At 43.3% G+C, this 27843-nt stretch overlaps 2 protein-coding genes across 3 annotated transcripts in view; both read left to right on the forward strand.

Moving 5' to 3' along the window:
* The first annotated feature begins 7336 nt into the window (after window positions 1–7336).
* The window catches only part of LOC139536791 (segment polarity protein dishevelled homolog DVL-2-like), a 37503-nt gene continuing 16996 nt past the window's right edge, over window positions 7337–27843 (forward strand). For both annotated transcript variants that reach the window (XM_071337414.1, XM_071337415.1), the window contains exons 1-6: window positions 7337–7810; window positions 23779–23848; window positions 24148–24293; window positions 24604–24713; window positions 25474–25600; window positions 25883–25973. In XM_071337414.1, coding sequence (XP_071193515.1) covers window positions 7650–7810; window positions 23779–23848; window positions 24148–24293; window positions 24604–24713; window positions 25474–25600; window positions 25883–25973 — 705 coding nt within the window. In that variant the 5' untranslated portion in view covers window positions 7337–7649. The remainder of the gene's footprint in view (window positions 7811–23778; window positions 23849–24147; window positions 24294–24603; window positions 24714–25473; window positions 25601–25882; window positions 25974–27843) is intronic.
* Window positions 13476–14936, forward strand: LOC139536792 (dynein regulatory complex subunit 5-like). Its single transcript, XM_071337416.1, has one exon. It carries the CDS (start codon window positions 13527–13529, stop codon window positions 14895–14897), a length of 1371 nt encoding a protein of 456 aa, XP_071193517.1. The 5' UTR covers window positions 13476–13526; the 3' UTR covers window positions 14898–14936.

Below are 27843 nucleotides of genomic sequence, written 5' to 3' on the forward strand. Positions count from 1 at the left end.
TTCATTGTCCCCAGCACAATGTGCACCTGTGTAATGATCATGCTGTTTATTCAGCTTCTTGATATGCCACACCTGTGAGGCGGATGGATTATCTTGGCAAAGAAGAAATGCTCACTAACAGGGATGTAAACAAATGGGTGCACAACATTTGAGAGAAATAAGATCTTTGTGCGTATTGAAAATGTCTGGTATCTTATATTTCAGATTATGATACACGGGACCAACACTTTACATGTTGCGTTTATATATTTTTTCAGTATAGTTTGACAATGCGTTTCTATCTTTATCATTATGCACTGCATAATAGCTAGAGCAGGGGTGGGAAAACCTTTTGGCTCAAGGGCCACATCGGGATTTTTAAATTCAACAGAGCGCCACGTTTTTTGGGGGACCTCCCAGGTGGAGCAGCGGTCTAAGGCACTGTATCGCAGTGCTTGAGGTGTCACTACAGACACGGGTTCGATCCCAGGCTGTGTCACAGCTGGCCGTGACTGGGAGAACCATGAGGCTGTGCACAATTGGCCCAGCGTCGTCCGGGTTAGGAGAGGGTTTGGCAGGCCGAGATTTCCTTGTCCCATCGTGCTCTAGCAACTCCTGTGGCGGGCCGGCCGCATGCTGACATGGCCGCCAGGTGTACGGTGTTTCCTCTGACACGTTGGTGCGGCTGGCTTCCGGGTTAAGCGGGCATTGTGTCAAGAAGCAGTGCTGCTTGGCTGGGTCGTGTTTCGGAGGACGCATGGCTCTTGACCTTCGCCTCTCCCGAGTCCATACGGGAGTTGCAGCGATGGGACAAGTCTGTAACTACCAATTGGATACTACGAAATTAGGGCAAAAAAAGGGGTAATTGAAGTGGCCAGCGGGCCATACTTTGCCCCCTCCCCTTGAGCTAGAGTAATCAGAAATATTGCCTTATTTGTTAAGAATGCCGACTTAAGAGCTTTAGGATAATATCCTTTCCAGTGTTTTACGGGGGTTTCTAATGAGTTCAAGATGGTCAGGGCAGTTATGTCATTCTTTTTCATTATAATTGAGGGCAGATTCAGTCCAACTCTAGCCCTACTCAGATGTACAAATTATCAGAGGGGATATTCCGTAGACTCGACCAACAAGAATGTTGCACATAGAAAGTATGGCAACTCTTTTCACATGTTTCTGCAAATCCTAACATTCCTAGATTTCTTTGGCCTTGGTTTCCTGAGTTTGCAAAGCCAGACCTATCGCTAGTCTTGGCTTAATGTGAATCAGGTTATCACAAGTCCCAAGGTTCCTGATTAATCAAGTTACAGGGCATTCCTAGGAAAATTGGGCTTGCAATGTTGGGCTTGTTATAAAGGGTCTTATGAGGAACAGGGTCTTAGGTCTAGTTAATATCAGCTAAACACATATGATATGTTTGTCTGATGACGTGGCACGCAACCATTGGTTGATGCAATGCCTACGCATCTAGTCGGGCAGGAACTCTACCTTTGCTACTGTCAGAAATGCACACGAGACTGCCACAGTAACTGTTCTTCAGATTTGAACAAGCCAGATATGCAAAATTATCAGGTGACGATTCATACTGTGGCTGCATTTTAGACAAGCGGCCCAATTGTTTCCCCCCCACTAATTGGTATTTTGACCAATTAGATCAGCCCTAAAAAAAGATCTGATGTGAAGATCTGTGATTGGTCAAAATACAAATTAGTGATAAAAATATCAGAATTGGGCTGCCTGTGAATACAGTCCCTGAACCCTAGGGACAGTGTAGGCATATGAAGGCCAATCGGCAACACACCTGATTCTTCCAATCATAGTCTTAATTATTATTATTTGTTTTTTTAAGGCATCATGCGATGAATCTGGGCAGGAAACCTTGGGGAGTAATGACGGCAGGTAGAGGGTTAGGATGAATTATCTGCGGTGGCAGGTGCGTTGAAGACTGACGACTTCGGGCCTCGTCCCGATGATTACAAGGATGATTCTGACCCAGTGGGAGCAAGATTTTTGGGGAGAATGGATCCTTGCCTTCTGGCTGATCCATATGTGGTGTCAGGATTGGTGGAGAAGTGGTTGGCCTGTTGAATCGGTGAAAGTAACTCTAAGTGGAGTTATGATGATTTTCATCCAGAGGGAGCCGACACTCCACGCCAAGAACTGTGACTTTCTTTGCTCTCCGCAGCAGGGCGCCATTGAAAGGAGTGATAACCCGAGTGACGCTAAGTGTTGAGGAGGACCAACAGAAATAGAGGATTCCCGGTGTTTGTGACTCATGCCGCTTGGTGCGACACAGACCCGGTGGAGAGCGTGGTGAAACGGATACTGTCTGTCCTGATGAGTTTTGATGCAGAGTCTTTACCCAACAAAGTCAAGTTAGGATGTGTCAGTTATCCCGTGAGAGTTTTTGTCCCGAATCCATTATGGTGTTTTATGTTCCAAGCTTATGGCTATGTGTAGGAGGGAGATTCCTAGGTGTGAGAAGTGTGCATTAGGGCATGAGACAAAGGAACGTGTAGTATCTTTGGAAAAAGCTGAGTGTGTTAACTGTAGTGGTACCCATGGTTCTGGAGATCAGAAGTGTCCGGTGATAGAAAGGCAGATTGAGGTTGCCAGGATCAGAGTAGTACAGAAGGTGTCGTATGCTGAAGCAATGAAAAGTAGTAGACGAAGATGGGTCCAGGGCGAGGGAGTAGGCCGAGGCCAATAGTGATCGGAAATAACACGTTTCAGTAAGGTTGGCTTCTTAGCATTCGTAGCCATGGTTATTAACTGTACTGCAGAAATGGAACGTAAAATCACAGAAAATATATGTCGTGGTGGCAGCTGCAGAGAAGTACATGGGTGTACGACATTTTACTACAGAGGAGTTACAAGGTCTGTTCAACGGTCTTGTCAGGCTGCGGGCCTGGTGTACGATCAGATGTAGAATGGTGGTGAGGTTTTAATGGTTGTAGGGTTAGAAGGTAGGGCAATTTTTATAATCTTTTCCTGTCCTTTTCCCCTTCCATTTTGTGTCACAGAGTGTAAGGAATTCACACTCCAGAATAGTAGGTGGAAACACAGGGCTAAAATAAGATAAATAGATTAATAGGGTGGCCGTGACCAGCCTTACAATCCAGTACAGTTGGTGGCGTGTATGCACCTTTCAGTTGCTTGCTATCAGGGCAGGATTACCGAATGGGTACGCAGGGCATGTTCGGGGCCCCTAAATAGCATATGATAGCTAAATGTGTAGCATTGCAGGAAATTTGCTTTAAAACTGACAAAATGTGTAGAATAGCACGATTTTTTTTTGGGGGGGGGGTGGGGCAAATGCAGTAGTCCAGCCCTAATCCAACAATGCAAATTTAAAGAAGGTGTTTATTGGGTTTGGTAAGATGGCAGAAGCGGGTGTTCTGTTTGAAACTAATGGCGTGTTGAGTGGAGATGAGTGAGAAGGAATGGACTACTGGTAGAGTAAGTTCAAATGTATTATTATTATTCGACATTCTGGCTTGTAAGGAAACATTCCAGACTTTTGCACTGTTTAGTTTCAGACTGTACCAGAAGCTGTCTGATTCATCAGCCTAGTCACTGACCAAGACATTGTGGCCTCTATGCCTTTTCACACTGCATTATCTTAGCACAGGGCTCATCTTAACCCTGTTTTAAAATTATCCCAGGGCTACTTTGACAACCTTTCACACAAGAATGTGTTAGACCTGGACTTATTGCAATGTGAATGTGGCTTTTGCTACAATTTGTCTTTGGCATGCTGTGATCACCAGGGGCCGGTTTATCAAAACCTTTTGTGGGTGATCAGACGGATCCGGATTCTGTAATCCTGTTTTTTTGCTATCCAGGATCAGATCGATCTAACTGTTTTTGAGACTTATCGGATGGGATCGTTCTGATCCAGATACCACAATATCAAGATCAAAGAATGCAGATTCAGATTTGTGGATAGGTCTCTATATTGCCATCTACTGGGTGAGTTATGTTGATCCAGATACAAAGTTCAGAAAAACTTTGCCGTCTTTTTGGCTAAAGAAAATGTTGTAACATAACTCGCCCAATAGATTACAATTTAGAGACCTGCCCAAAAGAGTCTCTCTCTTATGGACAAAGGTCTCTCAGTGCAGTATTTTCCAGACTACAACCTAAAACAACATGGCCGCTATTGACCAAAAAACATCCACGTGGGCGTGGTCTGGCACATAAATGGATAGAAATCAGTCAAATATAATTTTAACAATTTGATACACATGAAAAGGTTTTCCCTTTGTCCATAAATGCCACACTTAAACGTGCTGCATGGTCAGTCCTACGTCTGCATTGTCCGTGCGGTATTGACGGTGATACGGCCTCTGCAGGGGTCAGGGGCATTCATACTTCTTGCGTTTCGCGGCGCAGCGCAGACTGTTGAGCAGAGCTTTTGTGAAGGAAGTTGTCAAGGAAGTGAGTTTGTGTTTGTAGAGGACCTTCCGCCCACACCCACCGTCAACCAATCATGTCACTGCGGAGCTATGCGGAGCACTCCGCATTGTTACAACAATTGGGAGGCCCACAGCGATGCGGTACGCGCCTCAATTTGGCCTGTGCGTGCCTCTGGAGGTTCCGCAATCGCGTCACACCCTGCACACGTATTGTCCGACCACATTTTCGGATCAAGCTTAAATTGGCTTTTATCTCGTTCCAGAGGATCAGAATAAAAATGTTCAGTTTTGAAAAACCCAATGCTAACATTTAATCCTAGCAGATTGCCAAAATCCAATAAGCTAACTTTTGAAAGACTGGCGCATGATGAACTATATGAATATAGCTAAGATAAACGAGCTTGCTTGACAGTTATATATTTTTTTTATTGCATTACTTTTAATATAACACTTAAGTGTTAAATATTTTTAAATGTATTTCATTACATTTAATATAACACTTAATAAGTGTTAAATATTTGAAGAAAATGTAAAGCATGACTTTTAATATAACACTTAATAAGTGTTCAATATTTTTAGAAAATGTACCATCTCAGCGGATAACTCAATAATTCTAAACACAAATCGATATTGTTCAGAAGTCTTCATCTGAAAATGTAATCCTGGCATCTTTCAAGCGTGCTTGAAGGAAGCGAAGGTACAGTTTTCTCTTTTTGTTGGAGCATTGTCAACTTGATCTTCTCTTCAGCAAGACAAGTCAGATTTTCTGCCCTCTGTTTCCTTCTTAATAAGATTTCATCACTGGTGTCTTTTTCAAGACTACCTTTTTTTGATTTAAAGGTGACATTGGATGACCAAATTCTTTACCCAATCAGGAGGAACTGAATCTAATTTTTCAGTTTTGAAAAACCCAATTTCAAACATTATATCCTATCCGGTTGGGGAAATCCTAGCAGATAACATTTGAAAAACTGGGCCCTGTAACCAGTATAATCATAATTATATATTTTTTAAATTGGGGGGGTGAAATCACATTATGTGGCCCCCCGAGTCACACAACGGTCTAAATCAAATGAAATCAGTTTATTTGTCACGTGCGCCAAATACAACAGGTGTAGACCTTAGTGAAATGCTTACTTACGTGTGTGTGTGTGTGTGTGTGTGTGTGTGTGTGTGTGTGTGTGTGTGTGTGTGTGTGTGTGTGTGTGTGTGTGTGTGTGTGTAGGTAAGTAAAGAAATAAAACAACAGTAAAAAGACATTTGAAAAATAACAGTAGCAAGTCTTATACAGACATCGGTTAGTCAGGCTGATTGAGGTAGTATGTACATGTAGGTATGGTTAAAGTTACTATGCAAATATGATGAACAGAGAGTAGCAGTAGGGTGGTGGGACACAATGCAGATAGCCCGGTTAGCCAATGTGCAGGAGCACTGGTTGGTCGGGCCAATTGAGGTAGTATGTACATGAATGTATAGTTAAAGTGACTATGCACATAAGATAAACAGAGTAGCAGCAGTGTAAAAGGGGGGATGGGTGGGGGAACACAATGCAAATAGTCTGGGTAACCATTTGGTTACCTGTTCAGGAGTCTTATGGCTTGGGGGTAAAAATTGTTGAGAAGCCTTTTTGTCCTAGACTTGGCACTCCGGTACCGCTTGCCATGCGGTAGTAGAGAGAACAGTCTATGACTGGGGTGGCTGGGGTCTTTGACAATTTTTAGGGCCTTCCTCTGACACCGCCTGGTGTAGAGGTCCTGGATGGCAGGCAGCTTTGCCCCAGTGATGTACTGGGCCGTACGCACTTCCCTCTGAAGTGCCTTGCGGTCGGAGGCCGAGCAATTGCCGTACCAGGCAGTGATGCAACCGGTCAGGATGCTCTCGATGTTGCAGCTGTAGAACCTTTTGAGGATCTCAGGACCCATGCCAAATCTTTTTAGTTTCCTGAGGGGGAATAGGCTTTGTCATGCCCTCTTCACGACTGTCTTGGTGTGTTTGGACCATTCTAGTTTGTTGTTGATGTGGACACCAAGAAACTTGAAGCTCTCAACCTGCTCCACTACAGCCCAGTCGATGAGAATGGGGGCGTGCTCAGTGCTCCTTTTCCTGTAGTCCACAATCATCTCCTTAGTCTTGGTTACGTTGAGGGATAGGTTGTTATTCTGGCTCTGCATCTCAGTGCAAGAGGCATCACTACAGTTCCTGGTTCGAATCTAGACTGTTTCACATCCGGCCATGATTGGGAGTCCCATTGGGCGGCTCACAATGGTTCAGCGTCGTCCCGGTTTGGCTGGGGTAGGCCGTCATTGTAAATAAGAATTTGTTCTTAACTGACATGCCTAGTTAAATAAAGGCTACATGTAAAAAATTACAAAATACAATCTGTTGCTAGGACACATCCGAGTCCTTCAGTTTGTAATCGTTCGTTGACACAAGGTTTTGGGTTTCCAAGATTATTCCGTTTGAAGCAATGGATCACTCGTCTAAAGCAACCCTGTTAACATTGTGCATCCTGTATTCCATTTCAGGCTGTGGTTTGAGACAGCGTGACTCTGGGTCCTGTGATTATTTTGCCTAAAAAATATATATTTCTTATTACACAAAGAGTTAATGTGATATGTTCTGTGATTTGTCTTTGATAGACCTAATTGACAGATGCCAATCAGTCTTAAAACATTCTGTTTTGTCTGATTGTGTGCATCTGTGAAAGCAGGCCGGGTCAAATCCTATATGTCAGATCATTAGATAAGCTTTAATATGGATTTTTTTTTTTTTTTACATCAGGTACAAGACAATTTTATTGTACCATGTGAAAGTCCTATCATGAGTAGGCCTATATACTACTAGGCTATCTGTTGGGATTTCAATTGGATGTCCCGAGCAGGGAAGGGGATGTAGGGGCGTAAAGATACGCCTATGTAGCCTATAACGTCACACGCCGCGTTGGCTACTAGCAGTGCAGGGATAGCTTTGTGCCCCCTCTTTCCCTACCCAGTTGATGCCTAAAAAGTTTTAGGAAACTGTACGAATTTCAGCGTACCTGAGGGAATTAAACTATCTAACACAAACTGGAAAGCTACCGAATAATTAATGTATGCAAGGACAGCTGCAAGTAACCAACCAACCGAAGCATTTAAATGGTCGCGATTTCAGAAGTAGAATAGTTTGCTTAGAGGGTAACTTTACGGTCAGACCTCGTCCACTCGTACTGTTCTACTCGGTGTGTAAAGTTCTGAGGGACCGAAGAAGGCTGGTGAAATGGCGGAAACCAAAATAATCTACCACATAGACGAGGAGGAGACGCCGTATCTGGTGAAGATCCCTATTCCTTCTGAAGACATAACACTTTTGGATTTCAAACAAGTTTTGAACAAGCCGAATTATAAATTTTTCTTCAAATCTATGGATCAGGATTTCGGGTAAGGACGGTTGTTAATGTGATGATGCTTTGAAGCTGGTTTGCTACGCCAGCTATGTTTTGCCTTAAATGGCCTAGGCTAATTGATGTTGGACAGAACACATTTCTGTCACGAGGCATGAATTGAATTGAATTATTCGACAAGGAAATGGCACTGGTATTCAGATATTGCTTCTTAACGTAGGACTGTCCCATGTCTGTTGACTAGGAACTATTGCTGGAGATGTTGTTTTTACTGCGATAAACTACTGACTTTGGGCACAAGGTCGTTTTTTAGTCTTTAATAATTCCAGGGCCAGCATCATCCTACGGAATGTAATCGAGCATTCTGAAAAGGCACCACTGAGTAGCCGTCAACTCCACGTGAACAATTAGTGTTGGCGGATTGGAGCACCGTTTTTGTAAAAAAAACGAGGAATTTCAGCACTCAATGAACAGCCTGCATTAATGCTAAATACACATTAGTGTCCTGTGTAAATGCAGGCTATTCTTTGGGTGCTGAAAACCGTCGTTTTTAATACTTGTATTTCATGTGGCTTAAGAACCCCAGTCTGCCCACACTAGTGGGGGCTCAACTTCATCTTAAATCGTTGAGTTTAGTTAGCTATGACTGACTTGCAGCAATGTTGCAAACTTTTGGCAACAATGTAACAAGTTTGGCTCTCTTAGTGAGACACAAAGTAACTGATTGTAAAGTATTATATTCACACATGATGTAGCTATTCAACAGCCTCCTTTATTCACCCCTGAAACCTTATTTCTGTCCTTGAAAGTATACTCATATATTAATACGTAGGCCTAATTATATAGTAATAACCAATAGTTAGACTGAAGGCATATCATGATCTGCTAATGGAACATGGGCCTATATTTAGATATGTGTTTTTACTGTCCCAATATGCAGGCAGTTCCTAAACTAATATATTTTCTTGTGAGAGGCAAATTAAACAAATGCACAACTCCCTAATCAACAGCACTGTTTAAACAGAGGATGTTCTATAGCCTATACATCTCTGGGGGTCTTCAGTCTTTCTATCCCTCTGTGTTTGAATACGTCCCAAATGGCACCCTATTCCCTATATAGTGCACTACTTTTGACCAGTGCCTTATGGGTAGTGCAAAGAAAGTAGTGCACTATAGCAAATATGGTGCCATTTGGGAATGCAATCTCAGTGTTTGGGCTAAGTGCCAGAACTCTCCCCTCTTCACAGCAGCTGCACTTCCTCCTCACCTAAACCCCATTCCTTCTCGACCCTTAAGTAGAGTCAGGAGAAAACACTCTGCCACTGCCACAGACTGTCGACTTTTCTCTTTAACAAATGAGCCTTTCCTGCTCTGCCTGAGGTTAGATTTACACATTTACAGTTCCAGCGATTTTTAAAAGCATGACCGCCATGATTTAGCAACTTCAACCATTGAAAACACACACACACACACACACACAGGCGCCTGAGCAATGGAGCAGCTGCATCCTCACTTTCAAAAATCAGGGTGTAAACATGTTTTAGCACCCCCACTTTTTTATCAGAAAAGTATCATGATCAATTGGGTAATTTTTCTTTTTCAATGATAAGTCAATTAAGTGTCATTCAACAATAGATGACTCGTTTTCATGCACATTTTTCACTTGAGAGATATTGCAACCAACATCTTAGTTAAATGTATTATTGAGCAAAAACTCAATAATTTGTCATTAATTGACTTATCTTAGATTAATTCTGACTATTTTGAGGAAAGTGGCTATGGTGTCTCAAGATGGACAAGCAAAGGTACAGTGGGTCAAAAAAGTATTTAGTCAGCCACCAATTGTGCAAGTTCTCCCACTTAAAAAGATGAGAGGCCTGTAATTTTCATCATAGGTACACTTCAACTATGACAGACAAAATTAGAAAAAAAATCCAGAAAATCACATTGTAGGATTTTTTATGAATTTATTTGCAAATTATGGTGGAAAATAAGTATTTGGTCAATAACAAAAGTTTCTCAATACTTTGTTATATACCCTTTGTTGGCAATGACAGAGGTCAAACGTTTTCTGTTAGTCTTCACACGGTTTTCACACACTGTTGCTGGTATTTTGGCCCATTCCTCCATGCAGATCTCCTCTAGAGCAGTGATGTTTTGGGGCTCTCATCTTTTAAGTGGGAGAACTTGCACAATTGGTGGCTGACTAAATACTTTTTTGCCCCACTGTATTTTCAAGCCAAGGTCGAAGGTATGCGAGCACACGCGCCAGCCAAAACAAAGCATTAGGAATAATTGGTTAGCCTAGGGCTACGCTTTAAGCCCCCTAAACATAAACAGGTTCCACACACAAAATATGCAAGAACATAAGCTTGATAAATACACAGAGCATATACTTTTATCAGGATCATTAAGCCTAGGCCTACTCACCAAACAGATGTTGTCCATAATTCATCACCATGCCGTGTTCAATTCTGAAGAACGGGCATAATATACGAAATCAAACGTCTGCATATCGGAAAAAACATTTTGGTTTGTAACCCTGCATTGTTTTTCTTTCAACCCGCCAAATTGAGCCACATTTCAAATGACCGCTCTGGGAATAACTGTTCCAGACGCAAGATGTGAATAATTTCGCACTGCAAACTTTTTTCATTTGGAAAAATATTCTGTTCTATTTTATTCCTGTTATTGTTTTATTTACTATAAATAGGTGTCTTGACTGTGATAAGGGCTCTGGGAAATAAGAGTGTCTTGCCTGCTAAATGAACAAAACAAGGATATGCCATTGCATATCCATAGCCTTCTACAAGAACGCACCACTGCTGAAGTTACTGCCTTTTTTAAAGATTGTGTTCAACGATATAATAAACCAGTCGATCCACTACATGGACAAAAGTATCATTCCAAAATCATGGGAATTAATATGGAGTTGGTCCCCCTTTTGCTGCTATAACAGCCTCCACTCTTCTGGGAAGGCTTTCCACTAGATGTTGTAACATTGCTGCGGGGACTTGCTTCCATTCAGCCACGAGCATTAGTGAGGTCGGGCACTGATATATGATTAGGCCTGGCTCACAGTCAGCGTTCCAATTCATCCCAAAGGTGTTTGTTGTTGAGGTCAGGGCTCTGTGCAGGCCATACGAGTTCTTCCACACCGATTATGACAAACCATTTCTGTATGGACCTCGCTTTGTGCATGGGGGCATTGTCATGCTGAAGCTGGAAAGGGCCTTCCCTAAACTGTTGCCACAAGTTGGAAGCACAGAATCGTCTAGAATGTAATTGTATGCCGTAGTGTTAAGATTTCCCTTCACTGGAACTAAGGGGCCTACCCCGAACCATGAAAAACAGCCCCAGACCATTATTCCTTCTCCACCAAACTTTACAGGTGGAACTATGCATTCGGGCCGATAGTGTTCTCTTGGCATCCGCCAAACCTAGATTGATCTGTCGGACTGCCAGATGGTGAAGCGTGAATCATCACTCCAGAGAACCTGTTTCCACTGCTCCAGAGTTCAATGGCAGCGAGTTTTACCCCACTCCAGCCGACGCTTAGCATTGCATATTTTGATCTTAGGCTTTTGTGCGCCTGCTCGGCCATAGAAACCCATTTCATGAAGCTCCCGATTAACAGTTCTTGTGCTGACGTTGCTTCCAGAGGTAGTTTGGAAATCTGTAGTGAGTGTTGCAACCGTGGACAGACTATTTTTACGTGCTTCAGCCCTCGGCGGTCCCATTCTGTGAGCTTGTGTGGCCTACCATTTCGCGGCTGAGCCCTTGTTGCGGCCTAGCCCCTAGACGTTTCCACTTCACATTAACAGCACTTACATTTGACCGGGCCAGCTCTAGCAGGGCAGAAATTTGACGAGCTGACTTGTTGGAAAGGTGCAATCCTATGATGGTGCCACGTTGAAAGTCACTGTGCTCTTCAGTAAGGCCATTCTCCTGCCAATGTTTGTCAATGGAGATTGCATGGCTGTGTGCTCGAATTTTATACACCTGTCGGCAACGGGTGTGGCTGAAATAGCCAAATCCACTCATTTGAAGAGGTACATTAGGCACTGTTGGCGTGTAGGCCTAGATAAATGTGCACATATTTGTCTCGCCTTGTGTTCTAAAAATAGATTTACTCGAGTTCATATAATTTGTGGCAGAACCGAAGAAAATTTGTTTTTTGTGAAGAAAGTGTAGAATTGTAGGAAATGGTTAAAAAAAACATTTTGCATTGATGCAAATACCATTTGACGGAAATGCATTTGACCATCATTCTTCTTGGTCTATAGGTTAATTTGCATAATATAGTGTGGGTATTTTTGTTAGTCATCATGAGACCCATCTTATTTATCCAACACAACTGTCACACTCACATCATAGAGCCTATTTTGAGCGGGATGTTTGCTGGTTGCTTCTGAAGTAAAACATGCTTCTATAAGTCAATTTATTGTGCAACAATTCTAAATGCAATTGCATGTTAACAGTTTTGGTGCATGACTAGAAAGAGCTTGGCCTATTACTATTTTCTCAACTCAACTGGTAACCTAATTGGAGCGCGCCTCCCATTCATCATAAACAATCAGCCATTTCCAGCTACAATATTCATTTACAACATTAACAATGTCTGCACTGTATTTCTGATCAATTTGATGTTATTTTAATGGACAGAAAATGTGCTTTTCTTTCAAAAACAAGTACATTTCTAAGTGACCCCAAATTTTTGAACGGTAGTGTAAGTGTACATTTATTTTGCAACGCTCGCGCACGCGACGCGTCTGGTTTGGTCAGCATGTTCCCGATATGCCATTTCTCTCCTGTTCTATTGGTTTTCATATCAACTTTCTTCCGTTGTCCAGAAGCCAAAGGCATTATCCTAGTCATATTAGCAACCCATCCTAGTTGTTGCATCTTTAGATTCCCCCTTTAAGTTTCGAACAGAGATTTTCATTTTTGTCACATATGGAACCACTCATCAAGTGTGCTGTTTAGGGTTTTCCGCAAATTGCTTTTTGGCAAGTGTTTGAAAATGCTTCATTACAGGATTGCATGTTCTGTTAAGAAATTACCATAATCTATATGGGATTTCTGTCATGCTGAGCACCTTGAGTGGATGCCCTAATGGGTTACGAACCCAATGCATATGGGTCCGTTAAATTTGTCCGGCGCCACATTTTCCTAAAGGAAACCCTGATACACACACACACACACAAAAGCTATTTTCTACCTCAGACAAATCTTATTATGCCATTAGTTTGAGTGCTGGCCTCCCTGGTAAGTTAAATTCCCTCCCATCTACAACAGGCTAATCATCTCCTGGATAATACCCCCGTGTGGCTCAGTTGGTAGAGCATGGCGCTTGCAACGCCAGGGTTGTGGGTTCATTCCCCACAGGGGGACCAGGATGAATATGTATGAACTTTCCAAATTGTAAGTCGCTCTGGATAAGAGCGTCAGCTAAATGACTTAAATGTAAATGTAAATAATACAGCTATACTGGAGGCCCCCTGACTGTACATTTAACTTATGGACTGCTGACATTCATTAGGCTATGAGACAAATGGGGGGAAGACCGTAATGGAGAGAATGTAGGCTTTCAATATCTGTCCGCTCTACAACGCCTGTTACCATGTACAACTACACAACTTTCTCTTGTCTCGAAGGCTGCGTTTACACAGGCGTCCCTATTCTGATCTTATCCCCGGCAACGTCGGTCGAACAAAGGCAAAACAAGGTAATTCCCCCCAAAATTCCCAAGCATGACTGCAACAATGTCCAAGTCTCTTGGGGCTGGCATGTATCCCCCAATAGCAAAACTCAACTTGGCTGCAGACCCCAGGAAGATGCGCAGGATCATTGCAGAAGATCCAGAGTGGTCCCTCACTGTAGTGCCCCTTTTATCCAATCTTTGCCTGCAACACATAGTGAGAAACTTTGAGGAGAAGCCCATCCTGGAAGAACTTCTTCCCAGGCACAAAGACTATGTCCTGGAGAGGCTCTCTCCGTCCCTGCCCCTGCAGGTCACTGCCAACCTGATCAGCGACGACGGCTACTGGAAGCGCTGCTGCAAACAACGCTGGGGCCTGTGTGACGTCTCCTCATATGGCCACAGCTGGAAACGCATGTTCTTTGAGAGGCACCTGGAGAACATCATCGAGCTCTACATTCCTGATGCCACTGACCCCAAGACGGTGCTGGGCATGGTGCCTCTGTGCCGGAACTACGTGAAGAGGCTGGACATCTCACAGCTGATGCCGCCAATCAAGGAACCCCAGAAGTCAGAGGACGACGACAACTCTGACTCGGCCAGTGACATGGGCATGGATGGGCCATCCATGGACCACTTTGACTTTGGCATCCTGCTGGACAAGCTGAGCCATCTGGAGGAGTTTCACGTGGTCTACCGGGTCAAGGGATGCGGCATGAACTTTGAGTGGAACCTCTTTGAGTTCACCTTCCGCGACTGCGAGTCGCTGGCCAAGGCCTTGAAGTCCTGTAAGACCTTGAGGGTGCTGAGGATCCACCAAAGCAAAGTGGATGACGAGAAGTGTCGTCAGCTTGTGAACAACCTCCTGGACCACCCGTCCCTCAAGGAGCTCAACCTCTCCCACAACCTCATCGGGGACCGGGGAGCCCGGGCCATCGGCAAGCTGCTCAACAGGAGTAAGCTGGAGAGCCTCACTGTCTACGACAACAACATTCGGGGGCCGGGGGCCCAGGCTATAGCCTACGCCCTGGCCAAGAACTCCAGCCTGCTGTCCCTCAACCTGCGTCTGAACCGGCTGGGGGACGAGGGGGGCCAGGCCATCGCCCAGGCCCTGCTGAAGAACCGCACCCTGAAATGGCTGCACCTGGGAGGCAACGAAATGACAGAGCCCACAGCCACGGTCCTTTCCCAAGTCCTGGTCCAGAATAATACGCTGAGGAGCATCAACCTGTCCTGTAACAGGCTGGGTATGGATGGTGGTAAAGTGTTGGAGGAGGGCATGTGTCACAACAGCAGCATGGTGGAGTGTGATATCCGCCTGACAGAGGTGGGCCAGGATAGCGACTACTGTATCAGCCAGGTGGTACGCAACAATCAGAACCAAGCACACAGGAAACACAACACAGAAGAGAACCTAGCCTAAACTTCAGAGCATTATTAAATACAAAGAAGAATCATCACTGAATTATCACAGTGAATTATTGTAATGTTTGTTTATGTGTCAATTAATCCCATAAGGGATAGGTTGCCAGCTGGTGATTTGACATGAAAATACATTTTCATTCATTCATATAAACATACAGCCCATTTATGTTCACCAAAGTGCCACTTTGTCATATATTGTAGACAGGATGCCTACTATTTGTTTCATATCTGCAAAGTTATTAAATGTAGCGATGTCAATTTGTAAGTCGCTCTGGATAAGAGCGTCTGCTAAATGACTTAAATGTAAATGTAAATGTAAATCCCCAATTATTTGTTTTTTGAACAATCAAGTCATTTACAAACAATTAGGCTGCCTGTGTAAACACAGCCTAAGAAAAGAATCGTTGCTCACCACCATATTAGTGGTTCCTCCTTTAAAACTTGCACGCTTAACGCCGCCGGACTTAGAGGTACCCAGCGTCACAGCTTCATTGCTTCAGACCACCACAAGGGGGTGTGAGAGCACTCGTTATGCATTTGGGTCCCAAGGTTTTTATATGACCAATCATATCGAGTGGTTCCAAAGACGAATTTGACATTATGCCACCTGTCCCTGGTGACTTTCTTCAGCAAAGATGTCTGACAACTTGTTCAGTTTGTCTGTTGAATCTTATGTTCATACAAATATTTACACCTGTTAAGTTTGCTGAAAATAAACACAGTTGACAGTGAGAACGTTTCTCTTTTTTCCTGAGTTTATAAGCCTTCCACAACCATAAGACCCACTAATCATTTTATCAAAATAGTTTAATCCACTTTTCTTAATCACTGATCTGGCTTTCAAGTCTATGAAAATGCCCGTTTTTGTTACAAATTTAAGTAAAACAATGCACATTCACTAATATTGATTCACTTCTTGTAGTAGGCATCAAGCTATAGAAAATTAACACAGGTCTCAACAATCTGTCTCCAACTGTTTGAAAAGCATCTTAGCCTGTCCACTTTGTTCAGATGTCGAAATCAAGTGGCCTACCTTATTTCTCAGAATGAGAGAGTTTCTATTTCCATATATAATTGTTTTATGCTTATTGCACATTTTATAAAAGACTAGACAACTAGTATAAGTCTTTGGCTAAAATGCTCCTAGCAGTACCCAAATGCTGTGCGTGACAAATTGAGCATTCATTTTCCAGATTGAATATTCATTTATACTCTCGTTTTAGTTGTCTGCTCTGCACGCAATTTGAGTAGTTGAGACATTAAAAAGGGTTTTGTTAGAAAAGTTAAGTTCTCTATTAGAGTAAAATAATGTCTCAATGTGTTTGTCCATATGACCGATCCTGTTGGACCGAACATCAAATGCAGATGGCGAGTTGAAACTGCTTGTCAGAGAGGAAATTGTAATCTCTCAATTTTGTTGGCATGAGAGGCAGGGGGAGGGGCTTGATGTGTGTAAACCATAGAGGAAAAGATGAAGCGAGAGGTCTCCCTCAAGCTAAAATCGGTCCAAAATAAGCCCAATGTGTTTCTATGGGCTTATTTTGGACCTAAACTTGTCGCCTGCCTACCCGGCTTTGGGACAACAACTTCCTTTGTTTGGGCAGAGATGTGCATCTCTTCTTTATATATAGATCTCTGGTGTAAATGTGGAGGTGCACACAGCACAGAAGGAGCTAAAGATATGAGACTAAAAATACAACACGAGAACAAGCGGCCGTAAATACTCATACAAATAATAAAACCAGCATTATTTTGGAACATTGCGCAAAAACATGAATTCAAATTAATCTAAATTAGATATCGCCCAGCCCTACTTGATTCCCTTCAAAAGTGTCAAGGCCATTCAGTATAGTTGCAGAACATTATGCATGGTATTTTTCTTTACCTCAATATAGTTTAGAGGCCAGTGAAGTTGACCATGCAGTTGCATTTCAAGTGAGACAACAGGAGATCTTGACTTATTTTTCTTGACCAGGGTGAGGCGTTTTATTTGCAAGTGAAGATAATAGCCTGTGACTGCACAATATAAATACTAACACGCTTTAAAGCAAGGGTTTTTAAACGTTATTGGCCAGGGTCCCTCTCCCATCATATGTTACCAAAAAACAACAAACGTTGTCTTATATTCAGGCAGAGCCGCCGGAAAACATGTGGCGAGACAGCATTTGCCCCAGTAGACCTACTTTTCAATCTGCACACCACTTTGGTCGTTCATTCAAGCACCAATATGCTCCAGCAAATCACAACTTCTCGAGCAGAGCTACGTTCACACTGCGCACGCACACGAGCTGTCCTGAGCAAAACAGAAGTCCCCATCAATCTACTCGCTTATTTATTTTAGGGAAAGTGACTTTACGAAAGTAAACTTACAATAGTGAACATTCTATCAATATGCTGGTGACTGTTGAGTCTGCAAAAAGAAACCTACAAAAATGCACTAGCATTTGTCTTGGTTAGCCTGCTGTAGCCAGGTAGATGTCATTTCGAAGCAATTGTCTTAAAGGGGCAGCGTGATATTTTGAGATGTAATTTTTTTAAATTCTCAATGACATACGTTAGAAACTAAAATAAATGAAATTAATACAATGCAATTCTAAAGAATATAGTAACGACTTAATTGCTAAATTATATTAAATAGCTTTTTAATGCATATAATAACCAAACATTGCCTATTAATAGCTGCATATGGAGAGAAAGCAGGCATCCTATAGGCTCTGCATGACCCCAATGCATTTAAAAACTACACCATGTCCAGGCCAGTGAGAGGTAAAACGTTACGTTGGACCCTGTTAAAGCTTACAATTAGGACTGAGTTTTACCTGACCAGGTCATGATTTTCAGGAAAAGCTCCAGGCTCCAGAAGATGCGTACAAATTGACACACCACTTTGGAACCTGTGGTGCCTTCTCTGTCATCATGTGAATGATAATGGCTAGTAGAAGTAATCAGCATTTTAAATTTAATAGGTTTGGTAGAATATTTCATTACTGTGACCTCCCCACAGTTCATTAAAAGATGAAGTGTAAACTAACAGTCCATTAGTTAGAAAGGTATCTTGGCAGCGTAGGGAATTTTGCTGTTCTAAAGCAAATTTTATGCAATTCAACACTTTCATTAAGCTGAAAGTACATTTTGCTGTTTTGAAGAATTGCTGGAAATGTTCTATGTATTTTTCCATGGCTAATGCTGTGTTCCTCTGTTCATAACACAATCAATGGCATATGCTCTGAACCAATGCTGGCCTTAAGACCGCACTCAACGAGCTGTATAATAATGATAAATAATTTATGATAATGGTGCCGAAAGAGATGGCCGCTGTTTTACGACCCAATAACTAATTGTGCTATTTTGTATTTTTTTGTTGTTGCGTTATTTAACTTGTCGATGTTTCTGCCACCATGTCTTATGACCGAAAAGAGCTTCTTGATATCAGGGCAGCGATTACTCACCCCATACTGGAGGAATTCTTCTTCGTCGGATGGGAAGGATTTACTCCAGACACCCGACAAGGCCCTCATCCCCGTCATTCACAGGAGGAAAAGACGGAGGTATCGTGGACACAGGTCCGGGTGCCTTGTAAGGATCCGTCGCCGATTTAGGTCCTATTAGTCTATTTACAATCAATCGGTAATAAAATAGACAAACTTCGAGCACGTATATCCTACCAACGGGACATTAACTGTAATATCTTATGATTCACCGAGTCGGCAGAACAACGACATGAGTAACATACAGCTGGCGGGTTTTAAGCTTTTTCGTCAGGATAGAACAGCGGCCTCTGTTAAGACAAGGGGCGGCGGCCTATGCATATTTGTAAAAAACAGCTGATGCACGAAATCTAAGGAAGTCGAGGTTTTGCTCGCTTGAGTATCTCATGATAAGCTGTAGACCACACTATTTACCAAGAGAGTTTACATCAATAGTTTTCATAGCTGTTGATATACCACCGCAGACCGACGCTGGCACTAAGACCGCACTCAATGAGCTGTATATGGCCATAAGCAAACAGGAAAATGTTCATCCAGAGGTGGCGCTCCTAGTGGCCAGGGACTTTATTGCAGGGGAACTCAAATCAGTTTTACCTCATTTCTATCAGCATGTTAAATGTACAACCAGAGGGGAAAAAAATCTCTAGACCACCTTTACTCCACACACACAGATGCGTACAAAGCTCTCCCTCGCACTCCATTTGGCAAATCAGACCTTAATTCTATCCTGCTGATTCCTGCTTACAAGCAAAAACTAAAGCAGGAAGCACCAGTGACTTGGTCAATAAGAAAGTGGTCATATGAAGCAGATGCTAAGCTACAGGACTGTTATGCTAGCACAAACTGGAATATGTTCTGGGATTATTCCAATGGCATTGAGGAGTACACCACATCAGTCACTTCATCAATAAGTGCATCGATTAACGTCCTCCCCACAGTCACCGTACATGCATACCCCAACCAGAAGCCATGGATTACAAGCAACATCCACACTGAGCTAAAGGGTAGCACTCCCGCTTTCAAGGTGCGGGACTCACTCAATCACATTTATTTATAAAGCCCTTCTTACATCAGCTGATGTCACAAAGTGCTATACAGAACCTAGCCTAAAACACCAAGCAATGCAGATGTAGAAGCACGGTGGCTAGGAAAAACTCCCTAGGAAGGCAGGAATCTAGGTAGGAACCTAGAGAGGAACCGGGCTCTGAGGGGTGGCAGGTCCTCTTCTGGCTGTGCCGGGTGGAGATTGAACATCTTGGCCATGTACTGTTATAAATGTTCATAGATGACCAGCAGGGTCAAATAATAATCAGTGGTTGTAGAGGGTGCAACAGGTCAGCACCTCAGGAGTAAATGTCAGTTGGCTTCTCATAGCCGATCATTCAGAGTTAGAGACAGCAGGTGCGGTAGAGGGACAGAGTCGAAAACAGCAGGTCCGGGACAAGGTAGCACGTCCGGTGAACAGGGCAGGGTTCCATAGCCGCAAGCAGAACAGTTGAAACTGGAGCAGCAGCACGACTAGCTGGACTGGGGACAGTAAGAAGTCATCAGGCCAGGTACTCTTGAGGCATGGTCTTAGGGCTCAGGTCCTCCGAGAGAGGGAGATAATTAGAGAGAGCATACTTAAATTCACACAGGCCACCGGATACGAAAGGAGAAATACTCCAGATATAACACTGACCATAGCCCCCTGACACACAAACTATTGCAGCATAAATACTGGAGGCTGAGACAGGAGGGGTCGGGAGTCACTGGCCCCGTCCGACAATACCCCCGGACAGTGCCAACCAGGCAGGATATAACCGCACCCACTTTGCCAAAGCACAGCCCCCACACCACTAGAGGGATATCTTCAACCATCAGCACCAGTAAGCCAGTGACTCAGACCCCATAATAGGGTTAGAGGCAGAGAATCCCAGTGGAGAGAGGGGAACCAGCCAGGCAGAGACCGCAAGGGCGGTTCGTCTCTCCATTGCCTTTCCGTTCACCTTCACACCACTGGGCCAGACTACACTCAATCATAAGACCTACTGAAGAGATGAGTCTTCAATAAAGACAAATGTTGAGACTGAATCTGCGTCTCTCACATGGATAGGCAGACCATTCCATTAAAATGGAGCTCTATTAGAGGTCAACCAATTAATCGGCATGGCTGATTTAATTAGGGCCGATTTCAAGTTTTCATAACAATCGGTAAACAGCGTTTTTGGACACCGATTATGGCCGATTACATTGCATTCCACTAGGATACTGCGTGGCAGGCTGACCACCTGTTATGCGAGAGCAGCAAGGAGCCAAGGTAAGTTGCTAGCTAGCATATCTTATAAACAATCAATCTTCACATAATCACTAGTTAACTACACGTAGTTGAGGATATTACTAGGTTACCTAGCTTGTCCTGCGTTGCATATAATCAATGCGGTGCCTGTTAATTTATCATCGAATCACAGCCTACTTCGCCAAACGGGTGATGATTTAACAAAGGCGCATTTGCGAAAAAAGCACAATCGTTGCACGAATGTACCTAACCATAAACATCTTTTGCCTTTCTTAAATCAATACACATAAGTATATTTTTTTTAAACCTAGATATTTAGTTAAAAGAAATTAATGTTAGCAGGTAATATTAACTAGGGAAATCGTGGCACTTCTCTGCGTTCATTGCACGCAGAGTCAGGGTATATGCAACAGTTTGGGCTGCCTGGCTCGTTGCGAACTAATTTGCAAGAATTTTACATAATTATGACATAACATTGAAGGTTGTGCAATGTAACAGCAATATTTAGATTTAGGGTTGCCACCCGTTTGATAAAATACGTAACGGTTCCGTATTTCACTGAAAGAATAAACGTTTTGTTTTCGAAATTATAGTTTCCGGATTTGACCATTTTAATGACAAAGGCTCGTATTTCTGTGATAATTATATTGTAATTAAGTCTATGATCTGATATTGGATAGAGCAGTCTGACTGAGCGGTGGTAGGCAGCAGCCGGCTCGTAAGCATTCATTCAAACTTTACTGCGTTTGCCAGCAGCTCTTAGCAATGCTTGATCACAGCCTATCAACTCCTGAGATTAGGCTGGCAATACTAGTGCCTATTAGAACATCCAATAGTCAAAGGTATTTAAAATACAAATGGTATAGAGAGAAATAGTCGACGCGTCATAATTCCTATAATAACTGCAACCTAATATTTCTTTACTGGGAATATTGAACCACCAGCTTTCATTTGTTCTCATGTTCTGAGCAAGGAACTTAAACGTTAGCTTTTTTACATGGCACATTTTGCACTTTTACTTTATTCTCCAACACTGTTTTTCGCATTATTTCAACCAAATTGAGCATGTTTCATTATTTATTTGAGACCAAATTAATTTAATGTATTATATTAGGTTAAAATAAAAATGTTAATTCACTATTGTTGTCATTATTATATATAAATAATAGTTTTCAAGCCCTGCCGGCGTAGTAGGATTCAATCTTAATCCTGTATTGACGCTTTTCCTGTTTTATGGTTCGTCTGAGGGGCAGCGGGATTTCGTATAAGCATCCGTATTAGTGTCCTGCTCCTTGAAAGCGACAGCTCTAGTCTTTAGCACGATGCGGATGTTGCCTGTAATCCATGGCTTCTGGGATATGTACGTATCGTCACTGTGGTGACGAGGTTGTTGATGCACTTATTGATAAAGCCAATGACTGAGGTGGTATACTCAATGCCATTGGATGAATCCAGGAACATATTCCTGTGCTTGCAAAACAGTCCTGTAGCATCCGTGTCATCTGACCACTTCCTTACTGAGTCACTGGTGCTTCCTGCTTCAGTTTTTGCTTGTAAGCAGGAATCGGGAGGATAGAATTCTGGTCAGATTTCCAAATGGAGGGCGAGGTAGAGCTTTTTATGTGTCTCTGTGTGGAGTAAAGGTGATCTAGAGCTTTTTTTCCCTCTATATGCACATGTGACATACTGGTTGAAATTAGGTAAAACAGATTTAAGTTTGCCTGCATTCAAGTCCCCAGCCACTCGGCGCAGCGCTTCTGGATGAGCATTTATTTGTTTGCTTATGGCCTTTATACAGCTCGTTGAGTGCGGTCTAACGGCCAGCGTTGCTTCAGAGCACATGCCCATTGATTGCGTTATGAACAGAGGAACACTGCATTAGCCATGGCAAAATACATAGAATTGCTTGAAATTAGTTCGATATTCTAAAATATTTCACACACAAAAAAGACCCCAAAATATTTTCCAGATTTCTCTTCCTCCCACTGCCTTCCATCTTTTGAGGACATGTATTTACATTGCAAGAGCAGTCACTCGACTATCTTAGTATAATAGATAATCCATTTTTTTTAGATGAAACCAAAGATTATCTTCAACCTAGACTCGAACAGATCAAATCAAAGTTTATTTGTCACGTGCGCCGAATACAGCAGGTGTAGTAGACCTTACAGTGAAATAATTACTTACAGGCTCTAACCAATCGTGCAAAAAAGATACCCGCTTCAATCAACGGGGAAATACAAGGTAATCATTTACATTTTTACAGCTTTGCCTTAAAGTTTTGATTGTTAAACATGATCACATTGCACTTGTTACTTTTGATCAGTAAATACGCAAACATAAAGAGTTATAACAACGGGCGAAGCACAGCAAAAGCTTTCCGCGACGCACCAATTACCGGCGCTCCCAACTCGTACTCCTAATACATGTTCCTTCCTGTACAGGTGATCAGCAACAATCGAGGACATCTCTAACCCACATTTGTTATTAATAAATACACGTGCTTATCATAAACTGTAAATCCTCTTCAGTGTCCGGTTATTCATAATGTCTTTGGCTCAAGTGATGGAGGACATGGGACGATAATCACAAGGCCATACACAGAAAAATGCCTTCTCTCACACAGTGACAGGCATGGACAGGCACCCGGGCATTCCAACAAAGGAGAGATGGGTGGATAAACGCATACAGACCAAATAATACGCATCCACAACCCAGACAGGAGGGAAAGGAATATGTGATGAAGCACCAGAAGAGGGAGAAGGATTCTGTTTGTGTGTCTAGAGATGCTGTTGTGCGATAGTGGCATTTAGGTCTGGTTTCACAAACCAAGTGTGTAAGGTAATAACTATGATACTAAAAGTACCTATTTGAAATAATAAGGAAAGTAGGCTCCATATTTCATCAAAAATGTTTGTAGTATAGACTTAGCGATGCACAATTCATCCATTTTTGTTTTTGAGATAATGTTGTAGGTCTGAGTGAGCATGACATCCACTCTGCCTGAAGCAAATGAACAATGGCATGTTTGAGATCTCTCGCTCTCTGTATGTGTGGTATGTCAATAGGGTGTGTGTATCACTTATCTCTCGATCTGTGTTGTATGTCCATAGTGTGGTGAAGGAAGAGATTTCGGATGATGCTGCCAAGCTACCTTGTTTCAATGGGAGAGTTGTGTCATGGGTAAGATGCTGGCTTTCACCTTTCTTCTACTGATTGTGTTGCATGGCACTTTGTCCACCCAGTCAGCAGTAACCTCAATACTTCTCACTTGTCTCAATGATTACAGACATATTTCAATACAGAGTTGAGTTCTTTATCAATAATAATAACTTGGATCTTGTTTTCACTGATGTGGTCCTGCTGATGTTTGTTTTGACAGCATGCTAGTTTGGTGGTAGGTGAGCAAGCATGGCGTTCGCTTGTGTGAATAGGTCAGTTTTTCGACTTTGTTTCTGTTGCCTCCCCCCCTCCTTCTCCAGCTGGTATCCTCAGACAGTCCCCTTGCGGAGCCCCCTCTTCCCCCGGTGGAGGTCTGTACGGAGTCCTCTCCCCCCCCTCCCCCCCTGCCTCCCCTACCGGTGGAGAGGACAGGGGGCATCGGAGACTCCAGACCCCCGTCGTTCCAGTAGGTTGAAGCCCTACAGCATAGCCTGATCCACACACACACACGGCTGGGAGTTAAGTAAATGCAATAAAAAGTGGCAGCTCCAGTGAATGATCTAATGATTGAACGGTACAGTGGATTGGGATTGTGAGAAGAACATTTCAGAGGGAGAACAGGAAAAATGCTGACTACATTCATCAGGATGCCTTTACGATATGTCAAAAAAGAGGAAACTGAGACTTGGAGTTGTTTTTCCGTTAATGACAATGGCATTCTAAAACATCCTCCTCATTCTCATCCCCCTTGTTCTCCCCCCTCTTTCTTCCTCCAGTCCCAATGTGGCGGGTAGTGTTGAGAACCTGGATGAGCGTACTGAGACAGAGTCAGTGGTGTCATTCAGAAGGGAGAAGCCCAGACGGAGGGAAAGCATGGAGCAGCATGGTCAGTAACTGTTTGAGTGGTCCAGTTGGTAAGAAAATTGCGCGAAACGCCAAGGTCGGGGGTTCAACTCCTGCAGGCATTACATACACATCCTAAAAATGTATGTGACTAAGTCTCTCTGGATAAGAGCGTCTGCTAAATGACTAAAAAGGTTAATTGTACGGCCTCCCGAGAGGCGCAGTGGTCTAAGGCACTGCATCGCTGTACCACTAAGAGATCCTGGTTCGAGTCCAGGCTCTGTCGCTGCCGGCTGCGACCTGGAGACCCATGGGGCGGCGCACAATTGGGCCAGCGTCGTCTGAGTTAGGGGAGGGTTTGGCCGGCAGGGATGTTTTTGTCCCATCGCGTATTAGCGACTTTGGTGGCGGGCCGGACTTAATGCACGCTGACACGGTCGCCAGGTGTACGGTGTTTCCTCCGACACACTGGTGCGGCTGGCTTCCGGGTTAAGCGGGCTTTGTGTCAAGAAGCAGTGCAGCTTGGCTGAGCTGTGTTTCGGAGGACGCACGGCTCTTGACCTTCACCTCTCCCGAGTCCGTACGGGAGTTGCAGCGATGGGATAAGCCTGTAACTACCAATTGGATGCCATGAAATTCGGGACAAAAAGGGGTAAAAAAAATTTGGGTTAATTGTACTGTCGCTTTGGCAAAGTGGCATATACGTGATATGCTCTAGTCTAGGTACTAAAGGAGTAATGTTTGGACGATGCTCGTTTCCCCCATGATCGTCCTTATCTCTGTTGTCCCTCTGCTCTCCAAAGGGCCGCGGTTGAATGGACAGAGCCGTCGGGAGCGCCACCTGGCAGGCTACGAGAGTGCCTCCACCATCATGAGCAGCGAGCTGGACACCACCAGCTTCTGTGACTCGGACGATGACACCATGAGCAGGTCAGACACACACACAGAGCATGGGCCGTCAACCACGACTGTTTAATAACTTGAACTTATTTGGCCCAGCATCACCACTTTGTCTATATCATTTATATAAATGGTTAACAAAACAAGCCCTAAAATAGAGCCTTGGGGAACCCCTTATGTGATATCCAGGAACCTAGATTTTTTTTACTGTTTCACATTGACACCGAGTTGTGTTTGAGATATAGTTGCTGAGCCAATTACAGGCTTCCTTAGGGAAAGGTTAACGCCTCCATTCTGGCTTTCTCCCCTCAGGTTCAGCAGCACCACAGAACAGAGCACAGCCTCTAGGCTACTGAAGCGCCACCGCAGACGCCGGAAGCAGCGTCCCACCAGGCTGGAGAGGGTAACTGTTTATCAAGGAACATACAGTAATTCTGAGAACATAAGACTATACTATAGTTGCATGTTATGGATATGAAATATGTAGGGGCCAGTTTGTGTTTTAGTATACAGTACCAGTCAAAGGTTTGGACACCTACTCATTACATTGTTTTTCTTTATTTTGACATTTTTACATTGTAGAATTATAGTGAAGACATCATTACTATGGAATAACACTTATGTAGTAACCAGAAAGTGTTAAACAAATCAAAACATATTTCAGATTTGTCAAAGTAGCCACCCTTTGCACACTCTTGGCATTCTCTCAACCAGCTTCACCTGGAATGCTTTTCCAACAGTCTTGAAGGAGTTCCCACAAGCTGAGCACTTGTTGGCTGCTTTTCCTATACTCTGCGGTCCAACTCATCCCAAACCATCTCAATTGGGTTGAGGTCGGGTGATTGTGGAAGCCAGGTCATCTGATGCAGCACTACATCACTCTCCTTGGTCAAATAGCCGTTACACAGCCTGGAGGTGTGTTTTGGGTCATTGTCCTGTTGAAAAATAAATGATAGTCCCACTAAGCGCAAACCAGATGAGATGGAGTATCACTGCAGAATGCTGTTGTAGCCATGCTGGTTGTGTGCCTTGAAATCTAAATAAATACAGACAGTGTCACCAGCAAAGCACCACCACAACATCACACCACCTCCTCCATGCTTCGCGGTGGGAAATACACATGCGAAGGTCATCCGTTCACCACCTCTGTGTCTCACAAAGACACGGCGGTTGGAACCAAAAACCTCAAATTTGGACTCGTCACACCAAAGGACAGATATCCACCGGTCTAATTGCTTGTGGTCTCTTCCTCTTATTGGTGTCCTTTAGTAGTGATTTCTTTGCAGCAATTCGACCATGAAGGCCTGATTCACGCAGTCTCCTCTGAACAGTTGATGTTGTGATGTGTCTGTTACTTGAACTCTGTGAAGCATTTATTTGGGCTGCAATTTCTGAGGCTGGTAACTCTAATGAACGTATCCTCTGCAGCAGAGGTGATTCTGGGTCTTCCTTTCCTGTGGCGGTCCTCGTGAGAGCCAGTTTCATCATAGCGCTTGATGGTTTTTGCGACTGCACTTGAAGAAACTTTCAACATTATTGAAATGTTCCACATTGACTGACCTTCATGTCTTAATGATGCACTGTCATTTCTCTTTGCTTATTTGAGCTGTTCTTGCCATAATATGGACTTGGTCTTTTACCAAATAGGGCTGTCTTCAGTATACCACCCCTACCTTGTCACAACACAACTGATCTTCACTATTATTCTACAATGTAGAAAATAGTCGAAATAAAGAAAAACCCTGGAATGAGTAGGTGTCAACTTTTGACTGGTACTGTACATTTTAAAAACATTACAATACATACCAGATTTCACAACAACAAGGTGTTGATGGTGTACAGGCTATTAAATGGATTTATTAGACTTTTGACTATTAAAATGTGGACCTTTCATCAGCAGCTTGCATGTGTGGAGACCCCTTTATAATAATTACCGGTCAGTTACCGTGACACCAGCAGTTATTTGCATGACAATTACCAGCTGACAAAATTTGTGTCGACAGCTTTCCACAGTGATGCTGGCCCATGTTGGCTCCAATGCTTCCCCCAGTGTCAAGTTGACTGAATGGTCCACCACCCAAAGGACATTCTTGATACACACGGGAAACTGTTGCGTGTGAAAAAAAACAGCAGCACTGCAGTTTGACATAAACCGGTGCGCCTAGCACCTACTACCATACCCTGTTCAAATGCATTTAAATTGTTTTATCTTGTCCATTCACCCTCTGACTCGCACACATACAAAAGCCATTTCTCAATTGTCTCAAGGCTTA

Source organism: Salvelinus alpinus, chromosome 13 (assembly GCF_045679555.1).
Source record: "Salvelinus alpinus chromosome 13, SLU_Salpinus.1, whole genome shotgun sequence".
Classification (NCBI taxonomy): domain Eukaryota; kingdom Metazoa; phylum Chordata; class Actinopteri; order Salmoniformes; family Salmonidae; genus Salvelinus; species Salvelinus alpinus.

What these genes read in the sequence shown, in the direction of transcription:
- LOC139536792 (XM_071337416.1), top strand. Translation starts at nt 13,527, where the DNA reads ATGACTGCAACAATGTCCAAGTCTCTTGGGGCTGGCATGTATCCCCCA.